This window comes from Lithobates pipiens, unplaced genomic scaffold, assembly GCF_037356315.1.
Source record: "Lithobates pipiens isolate NorthernLeopardFrog02 unplaced genomic scaffold, aLitPip1_a1.2 Scaffold_28, whole genome shotgun sequence".
Lineage (NCBI taxonomy): Eukaryota > Metazoa > Chordata > Amphibia > Anura > Ranidae > Lithobates > Lithobates pipiens.
In genome coordinates this window covers 48559628-48580026 of record NW_027507789.1, presented here as the reverse complement: position 1 = coordinate 48580026, position 20399 = coordinate 48559628, and the positions used below count along the sequence as shown (strand labels likewise).

Here is a 20399-nt window from a genome sequence, read left to right as displayed (position 1 = left end):
TGCAGTATTTGTAGCTGCTGGCTTTTTAAAAAAAAAAAAACGTGGAGTCCCGGTGGACTCCCGCTTTAAGGAGTAAACTGGGATAGGGAGTTTAGGTTGAGGGGTGTTATCAGACTACAAAAAAAAAAAAAAAGAAGAAGATGGAATATAGCGCAAATAGCACCCAAGATAATTCTAGCATTTGATAATCAACATGAGGGGTACAAAAGAAAAAAGTGTACCGAGAAGTAATACAGAGTTCGAATATGAAGTAGCAAAAGGCCCACCATAGAAAAACCATAGTGTGTTGCCAACATGCCGATTTTATAATGAAACAATACAATAACCCCAAGGTGAATGGGTTTTAAGGGCAATTACTATATCCAAGAAGGTTGTATAAAATCATATATTTATTAATACATATTAAAATTCCATTGCTGGTATTACAACACTAAAAGTTAGCAAAACTATACAGCTGAGGTTACATATTGGTTAGGTTTATAAAACAGAGTGTTTCATAAACCTAACCAATATGTAACGTTAGCCATATAGTTTTAACTTTTACTGTTGTAATACCAGCAATGGAATTTTAACATTTATATATGATTTTATACAATTTTATTTTTATTACAATTTTTATTTTTTATTACAATTTTATACATACCTTTTTGGCATATAGTAGTTGCCCTTAAAATCCCATTCACCATGGGGGTATTGTATTATTTCATAATATGAAATGGCAGAACACACAACCAATTCTGTACACTTATCTTCAGTTAAAATATAATAGCTGCTATTACCCAATTAGAACCTCAGTTACAGTAAAATCCCCAGTAAAAAAGATCTTTGTTTAATTTATAATGAAGGAAAAAAATTGTTCCGTAAGCTTAAGTGCTCTGAGAATTGTTCTTGGTCCTAATCAATGTTTAATCTAGAGCAATGGGCAATTTCCACTATTAAAAGTTTGAGAAAATGATGACTACAAAATATATTCATCCATTTTCTGGACCCCCAACTGTTTTAATTAACTTGTAAAATGTTCTGCTTATGAAGTAGTGATTAGTGTTAAAAGACTTCTCATCTTTGCAATAGAAAGGCTTTACTGTAATTGTAGAAGTGGGAGGAACTAGGGCACAATAAAACAAACAGCACATGGCAACTTAAGTCTTCTCAAATTAAACCAGAATGCCAATAAAGGGACTTGCAGCAAAATGCCCTTACACAGGATGATCACCTGTAAGAGATGTCTCAGTAATGCCCAAACATCTGTCTGTCAGCAACCCACATGATTCTGAAGATTTCCCACTAGTGTATGTAAATTGTAACAATAAACCTGTCCCATCGGCTCCCCTTTGGTTTGTTACATACATAGGTGGTGAGGTTGAAAAAAAAGACAAGTCCAAACTATGTGTGTGATTATATGTCCGTATTACATTGTATATCCCGGTATGTTGTGGTCATTCAGGTGCTTATCTAATAGTTTCTTGAAACTATCAATGCCCCCTGCTGAGCCCACCGCCTGTGGAAGGGAATTACACATCCTTGCCGCTCTTATAGTAAAGAACCCTCTATGTAGTTTAAGGTTAAAGTTTCCAATACTGCAGCTGCTGACTTTTAATAAATCGGACACTTACCTGTCCCAGGATCCAGCGATGCGGGGGAACGAAGCCCCCCCCCCTCATTCCCCGCTACGCTCGTGGTGCCGTAATTCTTGCTGTGGCTTCACAGCTGGGCACCCACTGCGCATGCGGAAGCGGCACCATAATACGCCGCACAGTCATCTGGGACACGCGACAGGTCCCAGATAACTGCGGCGCAAGGGGAAGTGATGTCACCAGCCCGGGCAATGAAGAAGGTAGACTACGAGGGACCACCTAGCAACAGGCATTTAGAGGCGAGTAAAAAAATTTTTTTTTCCAATTTTTTTTTTTGGTGGCAACACCACTTTAAAACCGCTTTTCTTCTAATTTTAATGAGTGGCCACAAGTCTTGTTAAACTCATTTTTGCGAAAAAGTCGTATCCCTATTGTGGGGTCACCAGTACAGTATTTGTATATTGAAATCATATCCCCTCTCAAGCGTCTCTTCTCCAGAGAGAATACGTTTAGTGTTCGTAACCTTTCCTTATAACATATATCCTCCAGACCCTTTATTAGCTTTGTTGCCCTTCTTTGTAGTCACACCATTTCCAGTACATCCTTCCTGAGGACTGGTGCCCAGAACTGGACAGCATACTCCAGGTGCGGCCAGACCAGAGTCTTGTAGAGCGGGAGAATTATTTTATCTCTGGAGTTGATCCCCTTTTTAATGCATGTTCTGTTTGCTTTGTTAGCAGCAGCTTGGCATTGCATGGCATTGCTGAGCCTATCCTCTACTAGGACTCCCAGGTCCTTTTCCATCCCGATTCCCCCAGAGGTTCTCCCCCCCAGTGTATAGATTGCATACATATTTTTGGCACCCAAATGCATTATTTTACATTTTTCTACATTAAACCTCATTTGCCATATAGTTGTCCACCAAATTAAATTTGTTCAGATCTTTTTGCAAGGTTTCCACATCCTGTGGAGAAGTTATTGCCCTGCTTAGCTTAGTATCGTCCGCAACTACAGAGATTGAGCAGTTTAACCCACCCTCCAGATCGTTTATGAACAAATTAAATAGGATTGGTCCCAGCACAGAACACTGGGGGACCCTGCTTTCTACACCGGACCATTCCGAGTACGACCCATTTATCACCACCCTCTGAACTCGCCCTTGTAGCCAGGTTTCAATCTATGTACTCACCCTATGGTTCATGCCAACGGACCTTATTTTGCACAGTAAACGTTTATGGGGAACTGTGTCGAATGCTTTTGCAAAATCCTGACCACACCATGTCTGCGGGCCTTCTTTATCTAGATGGCAACTCACTTCCTTATAGAAGGTTAACAGATTGGTTTGGCAAGAACAATTCTTCATGAATCCATGCTGATTACTGCTACCGTTCTCATTACTAAAATCTTGTATATAGTCCCTTATCATCCCCTCCAAGAGTTTACATACCATTGATGTTAGGCTAACTGGTCTGTAATTCCCAGGAATGTATTTTGGGCCCTTTTTAAATATTGGTGCTACATTGGCTTTTCTCCAATCAGCTGGTACCATTCCAGTCAGTAAACTGTCAGTAAAAATTTGGAACAATGGTCTGGCAATTACTTGACTGAGTTCCCCAAGTACCCTCGGGTGCAAGCCATCTGTTGAAAATAGAATTAAAAGTTTGTCGGTATAGTAACCATTTGATTTACCTCCTTCATGACCAGGCCATTTTTTGCTATATGACACTTTTACTTCAACTGACAATGTGCAGTTATACGAAGATTTACATGAATTAAATGTATGTCCTTTTTTTACCGTACAAATAGAGCTTTCTTTTGGTGGTATTTGATCACCACTGCGTTTTTTTTACTTTTTGCGCCATTAACAAAAAAATGCAGACAAAAAAAACAAAACACAACATTACACTTTCGGCTATAAAACATTTTTTTTGGATATCAAAATGTCTTCATAAATTTAGGCCAATATGTATTCTGCTACATATTTTTGGTAAAATCCCAATAAGCGCATATTGGTTGGTTTGCTCAAAAGTTATAACGTCTACAAACTATGGGATATATATTGGAATATTTTTATTTATTTATACTAGTAATGGCAGTGATCAGCGACATATAGCAGGACTGAGATATTGCGGTGGTCAATCGGATGCTCACACTTTGTTGGAAACCAGTGACACGACTACAGTGATCAGTTCTAAAAATATGTAGCCACTGTACTAATGACACTGGCTGGAAAGGGGTTAAACATCTAGGGTGATCAAAAGTTAAATGTGCGCCTAACCAGTGTTTAGGTGTACGGTGTGTTGCTTTCACAAAGGGAGGTGATGGATTTTATTCACTGCTTTGCAAGCAAAGAAAATCCATCACATCCCTGCTGATAGGACGGAGCTCTGTCCAGTCTCTCACTTCGACGATTGGCAGGCGCCAGCAAATGGATGTCCTGCTGAGACTAATCATGGCAGAAGCGACATGCCCTCTAAGCGCAAGTGTAGAATCACACACATATACAAACATATATGCACGATTAAACTCTTGGGGGGAAAAAAAACAAAAACTGTAAGACAAAGTCATAATGAGCTAGTATGCATCGCATACTAGCTCATTATGAAATACTTACCTTAGAACGAAGCCCTCCAGCGGTGCCCACACACTGCAGAGACGGCTGACATCTTCCTCTGAGTTTCTCCCTCCTTCGTGTGTGGCTGGAGCCACAATGACATCACTCCCGCGCAAGCGCGGGGGAACCGTCGGTCACGGCACAGGGTTTTGAAGAAACGGCACAGGTAGCTGTACCATCAGAGCACATGTGCCAGTGATTTAACTGACTGCATGTAAAGTTAATATCTACTAAATGGTGCATGTTTAGGAGATATTTAAACTATGGGTTACCCTCATTATAGGCTTACCTATAGGTAAAATTAAGTAGTAGAGTTTACTTCCTCTTTAAGCTATCTTTGCTTTCTATTGATAGGGCTAGCAAGCAGTATTAGCATTCACAAATTACCTTTTCCACAAACCATGTACAGTTCTCGATGAGAGCAGCTCTATATATGCCTAGGGCTGGGTTAATATGTACATTACGTTGATGGATTGCTGCTAAACTGATTCTTGGTGAATGTGGAAGGATATTTCTGTGCAGCTTATCAGTGGAGATTTATGTTCATGATATTTTATACGTCATTATTGACAGTCTAGACATTGAAATCTACAGTGGCTGAATGAGGGCCACACATTTATGTGGGTGAAGGTCTTATTCATTGTAGCTTGAATTTATATATTTATTTGATTTATTTTTTGATATATTTAGAAATAAAATAATTTGCTGTATTTACAGCTGAAGTTAAAGTGGTTGTAAACTCACGAAAAACACTGCTCTGCCCAGCGACATGTCCCCCGGAGTTATTTCCAGGTATCGTGGGCTCCGGCACTGTAATTTTCCAGAGACGCAATGACGTCACTCCCGCATACGCGCGCGGGGGGCGCCAGTAACGGCACATCAGCTGAAGCAATGGCACGAACGCGTTGCTTCAGCGTGCAAGTGCCTATGATGTCGGCACATGCTGATACAGGGGATATCCACGGCCTTATTATAGGCTTACCTGTAGTGAAAAGTGGTCTGTAAGGGTTTATAAGCCCAGTTGTTTGTATCCTTGTTTGTAATTATCTTTTTTATTCATGGTAATTTCCATGGTGAACATTTTTATGTAGGCTCTAAGGGAGGGTTTGGCATCTTACATACACGATATTGTGTATTGCACACTCCCACACTATATACACTATATTGTACATCACATACTCCTACACTATATAGTACATTACAAACATTGCATAATAGACGCTGGACGTCTCACCGTAGTGCTCATTTTCTCAACATTTTCTGGTTGCTAAGCCGTCCCTGATTATTTAAAGTTCTTCTTTGGGTAGGCTCAGACAAAATGTTTGTTTTCTGTTTATGTTCAGTATACACAAAATCATATGTACAGTACAGGAAGAGTTCCATTTTTTAAAATGATTGTGCTGAGGTTTATACATGTCAGACTCGTGGCAGTCCAAGCATTTTTATGTGTACAAAATAGATTTTGTTTTAACGTGCCCCTTTAAGCCCCTCCCACAGTTATTATTATTATTATAATACCGGATTTATATAGTGCCAACAGTTTGCGCAACATGAGGGCAGACAGTACAGTTACAATACAATTCAATACACGAGGAATCAGAGGGCCCTGCTTGTTAGAGTTTACACTCTAGAAATACAATTTAGCCACATCCACTTTTGCATGCAGTTGCAATGCATTAGTGTGGGGTGCAAGGGGTTAAAGCAGGCAGTGAGGAGGCAATACAAAACCTCCTCACTACCTGTCAATTGCTCTCTGAACAAAGATCACTCCTCAGAGAACAATATTAAGGCACTTTCGCTTTCAATGTGAGTGCTGCAAAAACAATTTTACCGCGTTTGCAATGTAGTTTTTTAAGGACATGCGACTCAAAAACCGCACCAAAAACACATTGCGTTTTTCTTAAACTGTTAAGGTGCTTTTTTCAATGCAAAAGCGCTTGAAAAACTCCTTAGTGTGAAAGGGTCCTTAGTGAACCTGCCCTTAAAATTGCATTATGTGACGTGAAATAGTACTTAGGTGAGGGTGTCCACTGTGGCAAAATCACCAATGTGACCACAACCAATATCCAACCAGTTTAGAACAATGTACCCCGAAAATGGTGTAAAGAGTCAGGATGATAAAATCAATACAGAACAAAACTTCCTTCTCTGATTGTTACACTACAGTCTTACAGAGAGAACTCCTTACTTGTTCTTCCGTTTTAAGGTCTCCAAACTCCTCTAGAAAAGTGCTTTCAGAAGGAAACTGATTTGGTTCTAAGAAGTTGAGCAGGCTGTACAACTCCTCCACTGAGTTCTGTAGAGGTGTTCCAGTAAGTAGTACCTTGTGTTCCTAAATTAAGGCAAAAGGAAGAAAACATGTGCACTTACTGCAACAATACAATTTTATGAAGAAATTCAAATCAACACACCACCAAACAAAACCATAATGACCAAAGTGACAGTGTCCCTTTAAACATTGCTTTCTAACAGAAAATGCTAGAATTGTGTTTGCCATAACCTTTCTTACAAAATGCTGAAAATAATAACAGAACCTGTGATTAGTCTGTGACCAGAAATCAAATTGCTAGTCAAATTACAGTGTGAGCAATTGTACTGTACCTGCCAGCACAGGTCTAAACCGCAGCTCAGATGCAGTGAATGTGACAGAGAACTGGTGTTCTGCCGAGAACTGGCCCCCCATCGGATAGTGTCCACCTCGTACTGCGCAGACACAGCGCAGTACGGAGGACAAGGAGACGCCGAAAGTCTCCGAAGATGAACGGCGCCTGCGCACTTAATAGTACCTTCTGCCCTGAGTCCAGGTTCAAGCCCCACCATGCAAGTGGACATACGGTATGCACTTAGTAACAGGGCCCCCTGCAGGCTCGCTTCACTCGCCACGCTTCGGGCATGGCCTCGCTTCGCTCTGCGTTTTTTTATTCTAACTCTATGTCCACTTGGATGGTGGGGCTTAAACTTGGACTCGCAGGTGCCGTTCAGCTTCGGAGACTTTCGACGTCTCCTTGTCCTCCGTACTGCGCAAGCGCAGTACAGGGCAGACACTATCCGACAGGGGACAGTATTTAGACAAAACACCGGCAACTGAATGAATCTTTTCAAGAGGTTTATACATGGGAAACCCCGTCTTGTCCTGCACACTTACCAACACCACAGTACCTGCATGATTTAAGTTATTTTCAAGCCACCCTTAAAATGTAAATCAGTGTTATGGCCTATGGCGTAGCCCACACCCATGCTGCTTTTACTCACCAGTGCCATAAGTTTCAGACCTTCAAGGAGCTTGCAGTTCCTGTTCTTCAGCCGATGGGCCTCATCAATGATAACACAACTCCACCTGATTTTTTTCAGCTCTGGACAGTCGGTCAGAATCATTTCAAAAGTTGTGATGACCACATGGAACTTGAAGAGTCCTGGAACTGGCACTCCCTATTAATGAATAAACTGTACAGTTATTTAAAATAAAAATTGATATGCACAACTACAAACCAAAAGTATGCTTGAACCGTCTCTATGTGCTATTACGTGCTCCGCAGGGAGCGAATACCTGTCAAAACAACTCCCACTTTTGGGTGATATAGCTGCAATTGTTGGTGGCGATATAGGTAATTTTCCCCTGCTGTCTTCTGGGAGACACACAGGTCCCAGAAGACAGCAGGACCATTCAGAAAGCGTAGTGCAACTCACACTTGTGCAGTAGGAGACAGGCTGTGAAGTCGAAAAGCTTCACTCCCTGTTTCCCTTAGTGAAGATGCCGGCACTCGCACCCAGAGCTGATGGACAAATCAGCTTCAGGTGCCAACATTGCGGGCTCCCTGGATAGGCAAGTGTCCTTATAAAAGTCAGCAGCTACAGTATTTGCAACTCTGCTTTAAATACTGTATATCCAAATTCACTGACTTGCTGCAACTTCTAGTTCTAAGGCTGGCCATAGATGACTCATTGATAGTTCAACCAGTAGGTTAAACAAAAAAATAAAAAATAAAATGAAAAAGGACTCGATTCCCCCATCCACACATACTAGGTTGATGGGGAAATCCTCCCGCTGAGCTATTGTATTCTGACAGCGGGGAGACTTCCTCAGAACACACTGATCAGGGCTGCTGGCTGTAGCTGGTAACACTGATCAAACAGCATAATTCCAACAGGGTGGTTGTACAGAAATTGATTCGTAGCCCCTTTTGAACCATCTGAATTTCAACCCATGTATGGCAAGTTTTAGCCACGAAACAGATAAGATTCCAGGACAGAGGTAAATTTTTGGAGTGCTGTCTTGCACTTTATGGAACGATAGCCCCATAAGAAGACCCAAAGTTTATCATGCTCTTAGATCCACTTAAAATAATTTTGGGACTCTGGCAGGGATGACCCTCTCAAAATCTTAGCCATGACAAACCAACAGGAAAAGTTCATGCTCGGTAAAAAGCCCAGCGTGCTATGGTAGGGTGTGGTAACTTATCAGGAAAGCTCCCTGAAAGGGTCCATTAGTGTGCAGGTGAATAAGCCAGAATCCAGAATATTTATTGATAAATTATCTAGAAGAGGCTAATAAGACAGAAGTCTGTTGTGTCCTACAATGAGCAAGAGAGAAGAAGAAAAAAAAATATTTCTTAACCAGTTCCCCACCGCCCAACGCATATATAATGCGGGAAGGACAGCAACTCTGCGCCGGATTACATACTACACTTCTGGGTCTGGGGCTCGCATGTGCGCCACCGGCGACCCTTTCCCGCTGTGATTAGACACTGCAAGAGCAGATTTGCGGGTACTGTGGACTCTGTCTGTCGGCATCCACTGATCATTAAGCAGAGAGACAACAAGGCAGATCGCCGTTCTGCTAGTAGGAAAAGCATTTATCCTGTGATCCTGCAAAGCAGTAACATGGATCAATGCCTCCCCCTAGTAAAAGCACCTTCCACACAGTGAGAAAACATGTTAGGCATACAGTTAACCCTCTGATCACCCCTGATGTTTAACCCCTTCCAAGCCAATGTCATTAGTACAGTGACAGTGTATATTTTTAGCAGTGATCACTGTATTAGTGTCAATGGTCCCCAAAAAGTATCAGTGTCCCGACTGTCCGCAGTCCCGCTATAAGACACTGATCACCAACGCTGATCGCCGCCATTACTAGTTAAAAAAAAAAAAAAAAAAAAAAAAAAGTATATATGTCCCATAGTTTGTATATGTTATAACTACTGCACAAACCAATGAATATACGCTTCTTGGGATTTTCTTTTACCAAAAAATGTGTAGCAGAATACATATTGGCCTAAATTGATGAAGAAATTCGATTTTTTTTTTCTTTTTTTATTGGGATAGGTTTTATAGCAAAAAGTAAAACATTTTGTTTTTTCTTCAAAATGGTCGGTCTTTTTTCTTTATAGAGCAAAAAAAAAAACCTTCAGTGATGATCAAATACCACCAAAAGAAAACTATTTGTGGGAAAAGGAGGAGATACATTTTGATTGGGTACAGCATCGCACCACCACGCAACTGTCAAATTAACGCAGTGCTGTATCGTAAAGAATGGCCTGGTCATGAAGGGGGGGGGGGGGGGGGTGTAAATCTTTCAGAGCTGAATTAAATATCCACCATGCTTTATCCATTATAATCAGCTGAATAGAACATGATCCGAATGAGCTGTATACAGAAAAAACAAAACAGTAAATATGGTCCGCTAGAGGATGTTAAAATAACTGCTGCAAATTAAAGCTATAACAAATCTTAATTTTTTAAAGGAAAAAGATAATTTAATTATTATAGGAGATGGTAACTGTTAGCCAGTAAGATCAGAGGGTGGAGTGGGAAGCAAAAAGTAAAAAAATAAATAAAAAAATGGAAAGTTTTGCATCAAAAAATCAAAGACGTGGAGGCCAATATACTCCAGAATTATGATGAGGATTGGAAAAAAAAAAAAATGTACTGGACATAACTATAGGTTCCTTTACTGTACATCTTTGACTTCATCAAAACAGTCCTACAGCAGGAAATAAACTCCATTACATGAGCGCAGCATCAGTAAATCAAATTAGAAATTAGACTCACTTGGGCATCCCTGTAGCACATCTCATACTGGTGGATCATCTGCCGACTGATCTGGCTTCCATGGTAAACCACAGTATTCATCTCTGTCCATGTTCGAAACTCCCGTTCCCAGTTGGTGATCGTGGACAGTGGAGCAATGATCAGAAAAGGCCCCCGGATTCCCATGAAGAAAATCTCAGAAAGAAAAGTGATCGACTGGATGGTTTTACCAAGGCCCATCTCGTCGGCCAGGATACAGTTTTTTCTACAAGGTGAAAAAGCAGTCATTACTATTCACACTTTAAAATGTCAAAATACCAAAGCAAACGTAACCTAATATGGAAAATTAAATCTCTTATTTTACAGGTTTTTTTTTTTTTTCCCAGCAGCCCAAGAGTGAGCTTCACATTTTTGAATAGCCAAGTTTGCCGCTGGTTTCCAAAACTTGAAGGTGCACTGGATACCTGGTCCTTCACTGGATGTGGTGGTTCCTTCTGATGGTTGTTATGTCTCTACTGTGTCCTGAAATTATGTAGCGGCTACTGGGGGAACCACTATGCCAATCTGGGACAAGGTATCGGATATGCCCAGAAGTGTCAGATACTAGCAGGGTCCGTAGTTCAAGAGAGCAAAGCTTTCAACTTGTGCTGGAAAGGTCAGCATTAAAAATCTTCTCTTCGGAGGTTACGTTATTTTTTTTTTACTGTAGCAACAGAAATGTTTTAAGTGTTATTTAAGTGTGTTTAAGAGTGTGACCCCTTTTCTTAAGCTTCAATTTCATTTAAGGGTTTCTGGTCTGCTTCATAATACCTGTGTGAACTTGACTAAATGCCTTTGTGAGAAAAAGCCACAAAACATTTAATGAGCCACCTTAGCACCTATTGATTTATAGAAACCTGAGATGGTCAGGTTCAGCTCAAAGCAGAGCCATGGTGGGAGATCTCTTTCCATTAGTATCAAGGACGGGGTAAAAGATCAATCCACTTTACCCAAAACTTATTATAAACAAAAAAAACTAAGAATTGTTGGCCACGCCCCATAGTGATGCAAGTAATTGCACACGCCGGAGCCAACACAAAAGCGGGAGCTAGCATCGGGAGAAGAACTGGAGGAAGAAGACAGCAGAGAGAGAAGAACCGGAGGAAAAAGACAAGTTGGAGCTACTTTAATAAAAGTACTTAGTCAAAAACCTGCGTACTGGTTTTATTTATTTTTGATACTTTTTTGTGTGAATGAGTAGCGGTACAATGTACCCATACTCATTCACATAGGGTGGTGGGCCGGGATCTGGGGGGGCCCCCAGATTACGAGAAGCTCCTCGCCCACAGACCCCCACAACCACCGCTCAGGGTGGTCAGGAAGAGGCAAAGCCCCCCTGCCCAATAGCCCCAACCCTCCATCCCCATGTTGAGTGCATGTAGCCAAGTATGGTCCAGGAGTAAGAGGGGGGCCTCGCTCGTCCCCCCTCCCCCCTTGTAGGGCAAAGTTGGATCGGAAGCCATCTGACTTCTATGCCGGAGCAGTGTGAACCCCGACCTTACTGTACAAAAGAATACCAGCTTATTTTAAAAAGTAGAATTTAAAACAAAGTTCAGCAATTGTTCGATATGCTTATTGTATACTTAACGCTACATACAAGCAAATACATTCAGCTTGAGATTAGCTGCATGCTCCATGTTAACAGTTTATATTCAAGCATAATATTTACACCATTTAAAAAAAAAAAAAATTTCACCTGTTGTACCAATTGAAGAGCAGCCAGTTCATGCCCTCTAACTGGTATTCCCTTAGCTGGTTGTTATTTTTATAAGTGCGAGAACACTCCAGCTTCTGCCACAAATCAGAAGGTGGCCGCTCCTGGAGAAACACAAAAAAAATTTAAGTTATTATTTTAATAATATAAAATAAATACAATTAACAAAGAGCAATAGTCCAGACCATCACATCTACCTATATTGTCAAAACGATGTCAAAACTTATTGGGTTCTGGTATTTCTATAGAAGAATACTGTTAATGGTACAGTATGCAAAGACATTTTAGCCAATAGTGGGCTTCCAACCTTGTGACACGAGATGGAGAAGAACCCATTTTTCTTTCAGCATTAGTGTCCCTGTACACAAAGCCAGCTCCATTAAGGCATGGTTTGACAAGTTTGGTGTGGAGAACTCATGTTACCTGCACAGAGATCAGACCTCAACTCTACACTTCTACTGAACACCTTTGGGATGACCTGAAATGGTGACTGTGAGCCAGGATTTCTCATCCAGCACCAGTAACAGGACCTCAAATTCTCTTTTGGCTGAAAGGACACACACTGCAGTGCCAACAGACACACTCCAAGATCTAGTGGACAGCATTTGAAGAAAAATGGAGGCTGCGTTAACCCCAAAGGTTGGGCAAACTCTAAATGAATGCCCATAGTTTTGGAAAGGGATGTGCATAAACTCTAAGCCTTTGTACACGCGGTCGGAGATTCCGTCAGAATGTTTCCTATCGGACCGTTTTGTCGGATATTCCGACTGTGTGTGGTCTGCATCGGACTGTTTCCGTCTGAATATCCGATGGACCAAGTTTTCTAACTTGCCGGTAAAATTTTCCGACAAAATGCTCCGATCGGACATACTCCGATCATGTGTAGCCTACTCCGACGGACAAAGTGCCACGCATGCTCAGATCAAATTCCTAGACCAAAGCTATTGGCTACTAGCCTGAACATAGTCCCGTCGTAACGAAATAACGTCATCACGTTATGTACAATCGGATTTTCCGACAACTTAGTCCGACCGTGTGTATGCAACATCACTTCTGGACCTCTTACGGAATTAATCCGACGGATTTGGTTGTCGGAATCTCCGACTGTGTGTACAAGGGCTTAGTTGTATTTGTTATGTGTCCACAATCTTTTGGCTGTATAATGCAGACAGAACCAGTTGCAATTGTCATGTATTGCCCAGCAACTATGTAGTACACTTGGAGCTTGAAAAGCGGCAAAGACATCCCTCTTTTAGTAGTATTGTCAGACGGAGCAGTACACAAAACCCTATGGTGTCAAGGGAGCAACAAATCTAAGTCTGCAGCCTGTCATATGTGCAAGCACATGATATGAGTGCACAAGTTAACGGTGAACCAGGATCTCATCCAGAGTAGTTGATAACCAACATCATGGCAGGTGCAGTTGCAAAAAAAGGTTTTTGTTTTTTTTTGCCTTTATGACCAAAAATATGCAATAGGCTTATATCACATTAGGCTCTAGGTCTTTGAAACCTGTAATCATTTTTGGCACATTTCATTACATGGCTTTGATCTGTTCTAACCAGGAAGCTGCAATCCACCTCTCAAGATATGCAAGTAAAAGGTATGCCCAAAAGCTATGAATGGGACAATTTTGAACAACATTATTTGGTGTCTTTTTATATGGAGAAGATAAAAGGATTTTTGTACGCCCATAAAATTCCTCTCAGGAAGTCTATTTAGGTACATAGGATTTCACAAACAGTCAGATTATACTGTCACTCACATGAGGATTGTACACAGTCAAAACATAATCTAAAAAGGTAGGCCAGCCCAGGATAAAACCCCCACTTCCCAGCATGTCTCAGTTTGTAGAAAGCACAAAGACCATGAACACAGAGAGGAGATACTGGTGTCCCTCAATTGACTCCAAGAGAATGATTTTAAGGTGAGCACACTAATCCTATTTTCTCCTGCCTTCGAGGGACAGAGGAATTGGGACATCCAAAACCAATTCAACTTAGGGGTGGGTAAGAGAACAACCAGTATCAGGGTACAGAGCACCTGCAACAGAAGAGCTGCCTAAAGAACCAATGCCCAAATCTGCAACCAGAGGAGCCTGACCCCCCTACCAGTTAGGAGAACATGTCAAAACCACCAGAAGGAGGACACAGAGAATCAATCTGCTGCCAAAGACCTAGAAGGAAAGATCACCAACAGATGAAAAAAGACTTCACAGCAGTGAAAAGATAATTTTTGAGGGATTTAAACACATTTGATGGCTTTAAATATTATGGTCACAAAAAAAATACAGGGGTGGAGGGTCGAACCTGACAGAGAAAACTTGGATTTAAAGAGGCATTCTAACTCCCCGACAGTAAAATCCTTCAAAGTATGCAGGCCTATATGTCTAGTAGTCTTCCTGTAAATGTGAGTCACTAGCAGCTCTACAAGGATTAGAACACCACAGTTTAACAAATTTCCTCTCAGAAGGGAACAATTCCTTCAGGGTGCTTCCAATCTGCATAGAAGAATACCTTAAATAGCTGGTTTAACTGAAAGGTCTTTGCACCTGTAGAAGCTCTAAAACACCACAGGCTAGTGACAGCAGGCTGATCCTCCAAATGCAGGGTAGTGCATACTGCATAAACAAGGACGGAAACAACCCCTTGTAATTCTGAGGTTACAGCTGGAGACTGCAGTGCCTCTATTCAGAGATCAAATGTTGGGAACTTGAATCAGTCAGAGTGTTATGCCGCGTACACACGATCAAACAAGCGGGTGGAAAAGTCCGGCAAACTGAAGTCCGCCAGACAATTCCCCCGTGTGTAGCCTCCGGCATACTTTTTTGACCCGAAAGTACGGCGGACTTAGAAAGTAGTTTTGCACTCCAATCTTCCCGCCGGACTCGCATTTCGGCGGACAATCCGGCCGTGTGTATGCCAGTCCGCCGTACTTTTGAAATGAGCGGACTTTTCCCGCCCGGAGAAAAGTCCGCTCATTTCGAGCGGGTCTCCAGGTAGGCGGGGCCCGCGAAGGAGACGTCGCTGGCCCCGCCACCTGGTATGGACTTAAAGGGGAACCCAAACGCCGAAAACGCCCCCCCCCCCCAAGTCCACAACAGACCCTTGTCCGAGCACGCTACCCGGCCGGCCAGGAAAGGAGGGGCGAGCAAGCGCCCCCCCCCCCCTCCTGAGCCGTACCAGGCCGCGTGCCCTCAACATGGGGGGTGCCTTGGGGAAGGGGGGGCCGCGCAGCCCCCCCACCCCAAAGCACCTTGTCCCCATGTTGATGAGGACAAGGGCCTCTTCCCGACAACCCTGGCCGTTGGTTGTCGGGGTCTGCGGGCGGGGGGCTTATCGGAATCCAGGAGCCCCCTTTAATAAGGGGGCCCCCGGATACCGGCCCCCACCCTATGTGAATGAGTATGGGGTACAATGTACCCCTACCCATTCACCTGTAAAATAAAGTACAAAAAAACACGACACACAAGATAAAATAATTTATTGCACAGCTCCGGGGGTCTTCTCGCCGGACTCCTCCGCTATCTTCTTGTAGCTCTTTTGCTAGCGGAGGAGCCCGGCATTCTTCTTCATCGCCGCGGCCTCTTCTTCCGACTTCGGGGGTCTTGTCCCCCTCTTCGGTTCTTCGGTCTGCTGTCGCCGCCGCCGCTGCCTTCCGTTCTTCTTCTTCTCCTGGAGATGTCGACTCGACGTTCTCTCCGGCCGCAATGCAGGGGACACGCTGCGCTGCCACTTATATAGGGACAAGGGGCGGTGTTACATGGGCGTTGGGGTTCCCCTTTAAGTCCATACCAGGTGGCGGGGCCAGCGGCGTCTCCTTCGCGGGCCCCGCCTACCTGGAGACCCGCTCGAAATGAGCGGACTTTTCTCCGGGCGGGAAAAGTCCGCTCATTTCAAAAGTATGGACTTAGTACGCCGTATTAGTCCGCTGAAAAAGTGCCGTGTGTGGGCAAGTAGCCCGTTCGGAAAGTCCGACGGACAGTCTAGCGGGAAGTCCGCCACACTAAGTCCGTCGGATAGATGGCTACGTGTGTACGTGGCATTACAGTGACTAGTGGCCAAGCCTGCTGGATATACATTAGTAAAATATTGTTCAAAATTATTGGTTGTAAGGACATTGTGTTAATTTGTTTTCTAATCATTAGTGGGGTCAAATTGATGGTCGTTTGAAAGTACTTTCAAGCGACATTTGAAGGTTTTCAAAAATTTCATTAAAATTTTGAAATTCCACTAGCGTACACCCAGTTTAAGGCCTTGGGACAGTCAGTGATAGACTTTGCAGGGGATGGCGAGCTAGAGCCTTGGCAGTCAGTATGTAATAGGAACTGCGCAAATTTTGCCGCAATGTCTTGAGTAACTGCAATAGAGGCCTCTGATGAAAGGGTAGATGACGCAGCCTCACTAAACAGAGCCGAGAGAGACTCATTATGTTGACCCTATAACTAGACCATTAATATATTCCAGATTGAAGGTGTCTGTGCCCTCAGAGGATACCAAGTGGATGTCTCTGGAATGGTTAGCAGATCAAGCTGTGACCATGTGGCATTGACACAAATAGGCCCAAAAGCGGGAGGCAAAGGCCTCAGGTACTTACAAAACCAGGCAGCTAATGGCTGTTGAGGACCAAATGGTCAAAAATAGCCAGGTCAGTAACAAAGGAACAAGGATCAGAGTTCTATGTGGAGCTTTGCTAAGCAAAAGCAGCATAATAATTACCCAGCAGATTATATCAGCAACCATAACCTCAGCATTACCCTTTCTGTGTTAAAACACACAACAGCTGGAAATTTGAAAGGCACCCAGAAGAGCAAATGGCAAGGTAGGTCCAGCTGCTCAGCCTGAGTTGCATACTCAACAGAAAGTCTTTGGGGCAAGCATAGAGCCAATGGCTCTGGACCTGGAAAGAACTCTGCAGTTAACTTTTACCAGCACAAAGTCTGAAAAGCGCCATATTCAGACCCAGTGCCCAAAAGGTACATTCCAGGCTAACTTTGTAGTCCTTGAGCCTTCTGGTGAATGTTGCAAAGTCAAGATTAGGAATGAGTTTCAGATAGCATAGCTCAAGCAGAAAATAGCTCAAGAAAAAAAGGCTAAAATACAAGACTTTTCTCAGGAGAGCTGCAGAAAAAAAAATGTACATTTTCCTAGGACACTAGCAAAAAAACAAAACAAACAAACAGAGGTATGTTCAGTGGGGGGCGTTATCCTGGGCTGGCCTGTGCTTTTTATCCTTTTTTGTTTGCCAGATTACAGTTAGAGAGAATTGTAGGCACATACATACGTCAGTCTGAAAGGACAAAACTATGAGGCACAATAGACAACTCCAACAACCTGTACAATCAAAATCAATAGTAAACATTTATAACTTACTTCTTTGATTTTAATATCCTATTAGAAGGTACACATGTTCATTCTACTATTAAAAGGTGAGGGACCCTTTAAAAATTCTGAGCTCCATAAATGGTCTTTTTTTGTTTAGGCCGTACACTTACTGTAACAATGTGCTCAGGCAGAACTTGAAGTACTTCAAATTCCTTGACTTTGCCAGGATCAACATCTTCCTCCAGCTCCCACGTGCTTTCTTCATAGGACAGCGAGCACCACTTCACCAGGTAATGTGTCACCTCCTGTGAGAAAACACATCAAAATATGCAAATGTATTCTTTCTCTACCAACGAATCTGTAGCAAGTTGTTAGATTTTCTGCTAAACAGTACATTAAATAATAAACACATACACAGGTTTGCAGATGTCCTTGTGGCTTATTTATATTTCAACTATTGTGGCTTTGCTTGTAGTTTACCAATGAAAAGTGTGTGAGCAAAAAAAAAAAAAACATGCAACCAATCCCTGCAATTCATCACATTTCCCTAGGTTTTCTCTTTAAAAATGCTCGATAGAAAAATACCTGCTGATTCTGCCAGAAATCTAGCAAGTACCTATATTCCCCCTGTGGGCTGACATTGCTTCCTTTGCTTCACTGAAATCTCAAGCAATGTGGTCAGCACTGATGAAATTCAAACATGCTTGGACTCTAACTCCACCTGTCTTCCACGGCTCTTCAGCCTTCTCCATAAGGATTCAAAAACAGTGCTGTTGCCTGGACTCCAACGAACTAGCCCACTTTTTTTTAGGCGCACATATCACAGGAACAGTGCACACCTAGCACACCGTCACTGTGCAGGGAGCAAAACAGCAAGCTACAGTAGCTCTCTGTGTTGCTTCTTCGTCATCAATGTGCCTGCTCCCTCTGGTGAGTGCCTGCTCCCTCTGGTGAGTGCCTGCTCCCTCTGGTGAGTGCCTGACTCAGTGGTTAAGAGGGTACCTGGCAGCTGCCCTCTCCCCTCTGCTCAGCTAGGCAGAGCGAGGGAGGAGGTATCTTCTCCCAGTTCAGTGACCCTCTGGTAAGCACCTGTACAGATGTTTTTCAGAGGGAGTCAGTTTGACCTGCACACCTGAGCCTGGTCAGATGAGGCAAAGATCCAGGGGCAATATATGCGCCACATTGTCTGCTGCCCCTTCAATAATTACACAAACCTGGTGTGACATCACCGGGTGTAAAAAAAAAAATAATTCCATGCTATGGGAACATAGTAAAAAGGGAAAAAATGAATGCAGTGACATGACGTAGAAGGAGAAAAGGAGGTTTAGGCCTAAATTTGGATTATGCCTATAATTTTCCAATCAAAGAAGAACTCTCATGAGCATTAAAAAAAATAAAGATAGGTCCATAGGTTAATGTACAAATACCTTGAATTTCAGCTGTCTTAGCAGTTTTTTGTGGTAGTCTAGCTGACAAACACCCTCCCTTTGTATGCTCAATGATTGCATTGGTTTAGGCAGGGCAAGCACCTAGTGCCAAAACAAACCCTGTCAAATTTCTAATTAAATAGACATATCTCAGACCACCTAGAGATATAGGACGAAGTGTACTTTGTTGCCTGGGGGACAGGACAAATTAAATACATTTAAAAGACTTCTTCAAAAGTCAACTAAAGTCTTTCCACTTTTTTTTTTTTTTTTTTAGCATATGTATGGTCTCTCCCCCCACAGCAAGCAGCTTGCTATTGGGGTACCCGAGCTGAACCGCTGCTCTGTGTGTCCATTCAGACATGGAGCAGCGTTTGGGCTCCGGCCCCTCTCTCTCCCCTCATTGGCTCACTAACTTTAATGGCGCTGCGGTCTCAGTCAATGGGGAGGGAGAGTCCCGGGCAGTTGAGACACTCCTGCAACATCGCTGGTTCGAGATGGGCTCAGGTAAGTGTTAGGGGGGCTGAGGGGGGGGGGGGTTGCTGCACACAGGTTTTTTGTTTTAACCAGTTCCCGACCGGCGCACGACTATGTACATCGGCAGAACGGCACAGGCAGGCAAACTGGCGTACAGGAACGTCCAGTTGAATTTGCCGTCCTGCCATCCGGCCGGCGGAGCGCACACGTGCCGATCGGGACCCCCGTGAGTCCGGTTGCGGGTCCCGCGGACTCGATAGCCGCGGGGATACCCGCGATCGTCTCACGGGGAGATGCCATTTTAAACAGCATCTCCCCGTTCTGCCTAGCAACAAGTGACACTGATCTCTGCTTCCAGTGATTGGAGCAGAGATCAGTGTTCACTAGCACACAGCCCCGTCCCCCAGTTAGTAACACGCCCCTAGGACACACTTAACCCCTACACTGCCACCCCCTGGTTAAGCCCTTCACTGCCAGTGTCATTTACACAGGCAACATTTTTTATATATATTTTTGGGGGATATTTGTTATGGCAAAAAGTAAAAAAAGAATGCGTTTTTTTCAAAATTGACGCTTTTTTTTGTTTATAGTGCAAAAAATAAAAACCGCTGGGGTTATCAAATACCACCAAAAGAAAGCTCTATTTATGGGGGGGGGGAAAAAAAGGGACGTTAATTTTGTTTGTGAGCCATGCTGCACAACCGCGCAATTGTCAGTTAAAGCGACGCAGTGGCGAATCGCAAAAAGTGGTCTGGTCATTGGCCTTCAAAATGGTCTGGTCTGAAAGTGATTAATGCATTAAGATAAAAAAAAAGTTTCTGCCGACACAACCACTTTAAAAAACATAAACATGTCTTGATAGGATTAAAGTAATTTTTTTCTGAATATAGTTTTTAAGCAAGGTAAATAGCATTTTCAGAATAAAAAGTCAGCGATGGCAGGCTCTGCGTTTCTCTTGTGACAGGTTTTCCTTGAGCAGTGAGCCATAGTGATAGCAGAGATATACAGGATTTTCTCTAGTAACAAAATAAAAAATCCCAATATTGAATTCAATAGTATCACAATATAAGAGTCATCCAGAAAAAAAAAATGAAATATACATATTACACATTAACTAATCACTTGCTTAAAATATTCTATACTTTCACGTTATTATTGTTTTCTGCACCATTAAAAACAAGTCAGCAGTCACAGCTTCCATAT

General features: G+C 42.8%; 1 protein-coding gene across 2 annotated transcripts in view; it reads right to left on the bottom strand.

The window, feature by feature from the left end:
- CHD6 (chromodomain helicase DNA binding protein 6) overlaps positions 1-20399 on the bottom strand; it is a 219871-nt gene that overhangs the window by 86333 nt on the left and 113139 nt on the right. For both annotated transcript variants that reach the window (XM_077459181.1, XM_077459182.1), the window contains 5 exons: positions 17463-17597; positions 11951-12072; positions 10237-10480; positions 7441-7617; positions 6377-6520 (listed from right to left, as the gene is read on the bottom strand). In XM_077459181.1, the coding sequence (XP_077315307.1) occupies positions 6377-6520; positions 7441-7617; positions 10237-10480; positions 11951-12072; positions 17463-17597 (822 nt within the window). The remainder of the gene's footprint in view (positions 1-6376; positions 6521-7440; positions 7618-10236; positions 10481-11950; positions 12073-17462; positions 17598-20399) is intronic.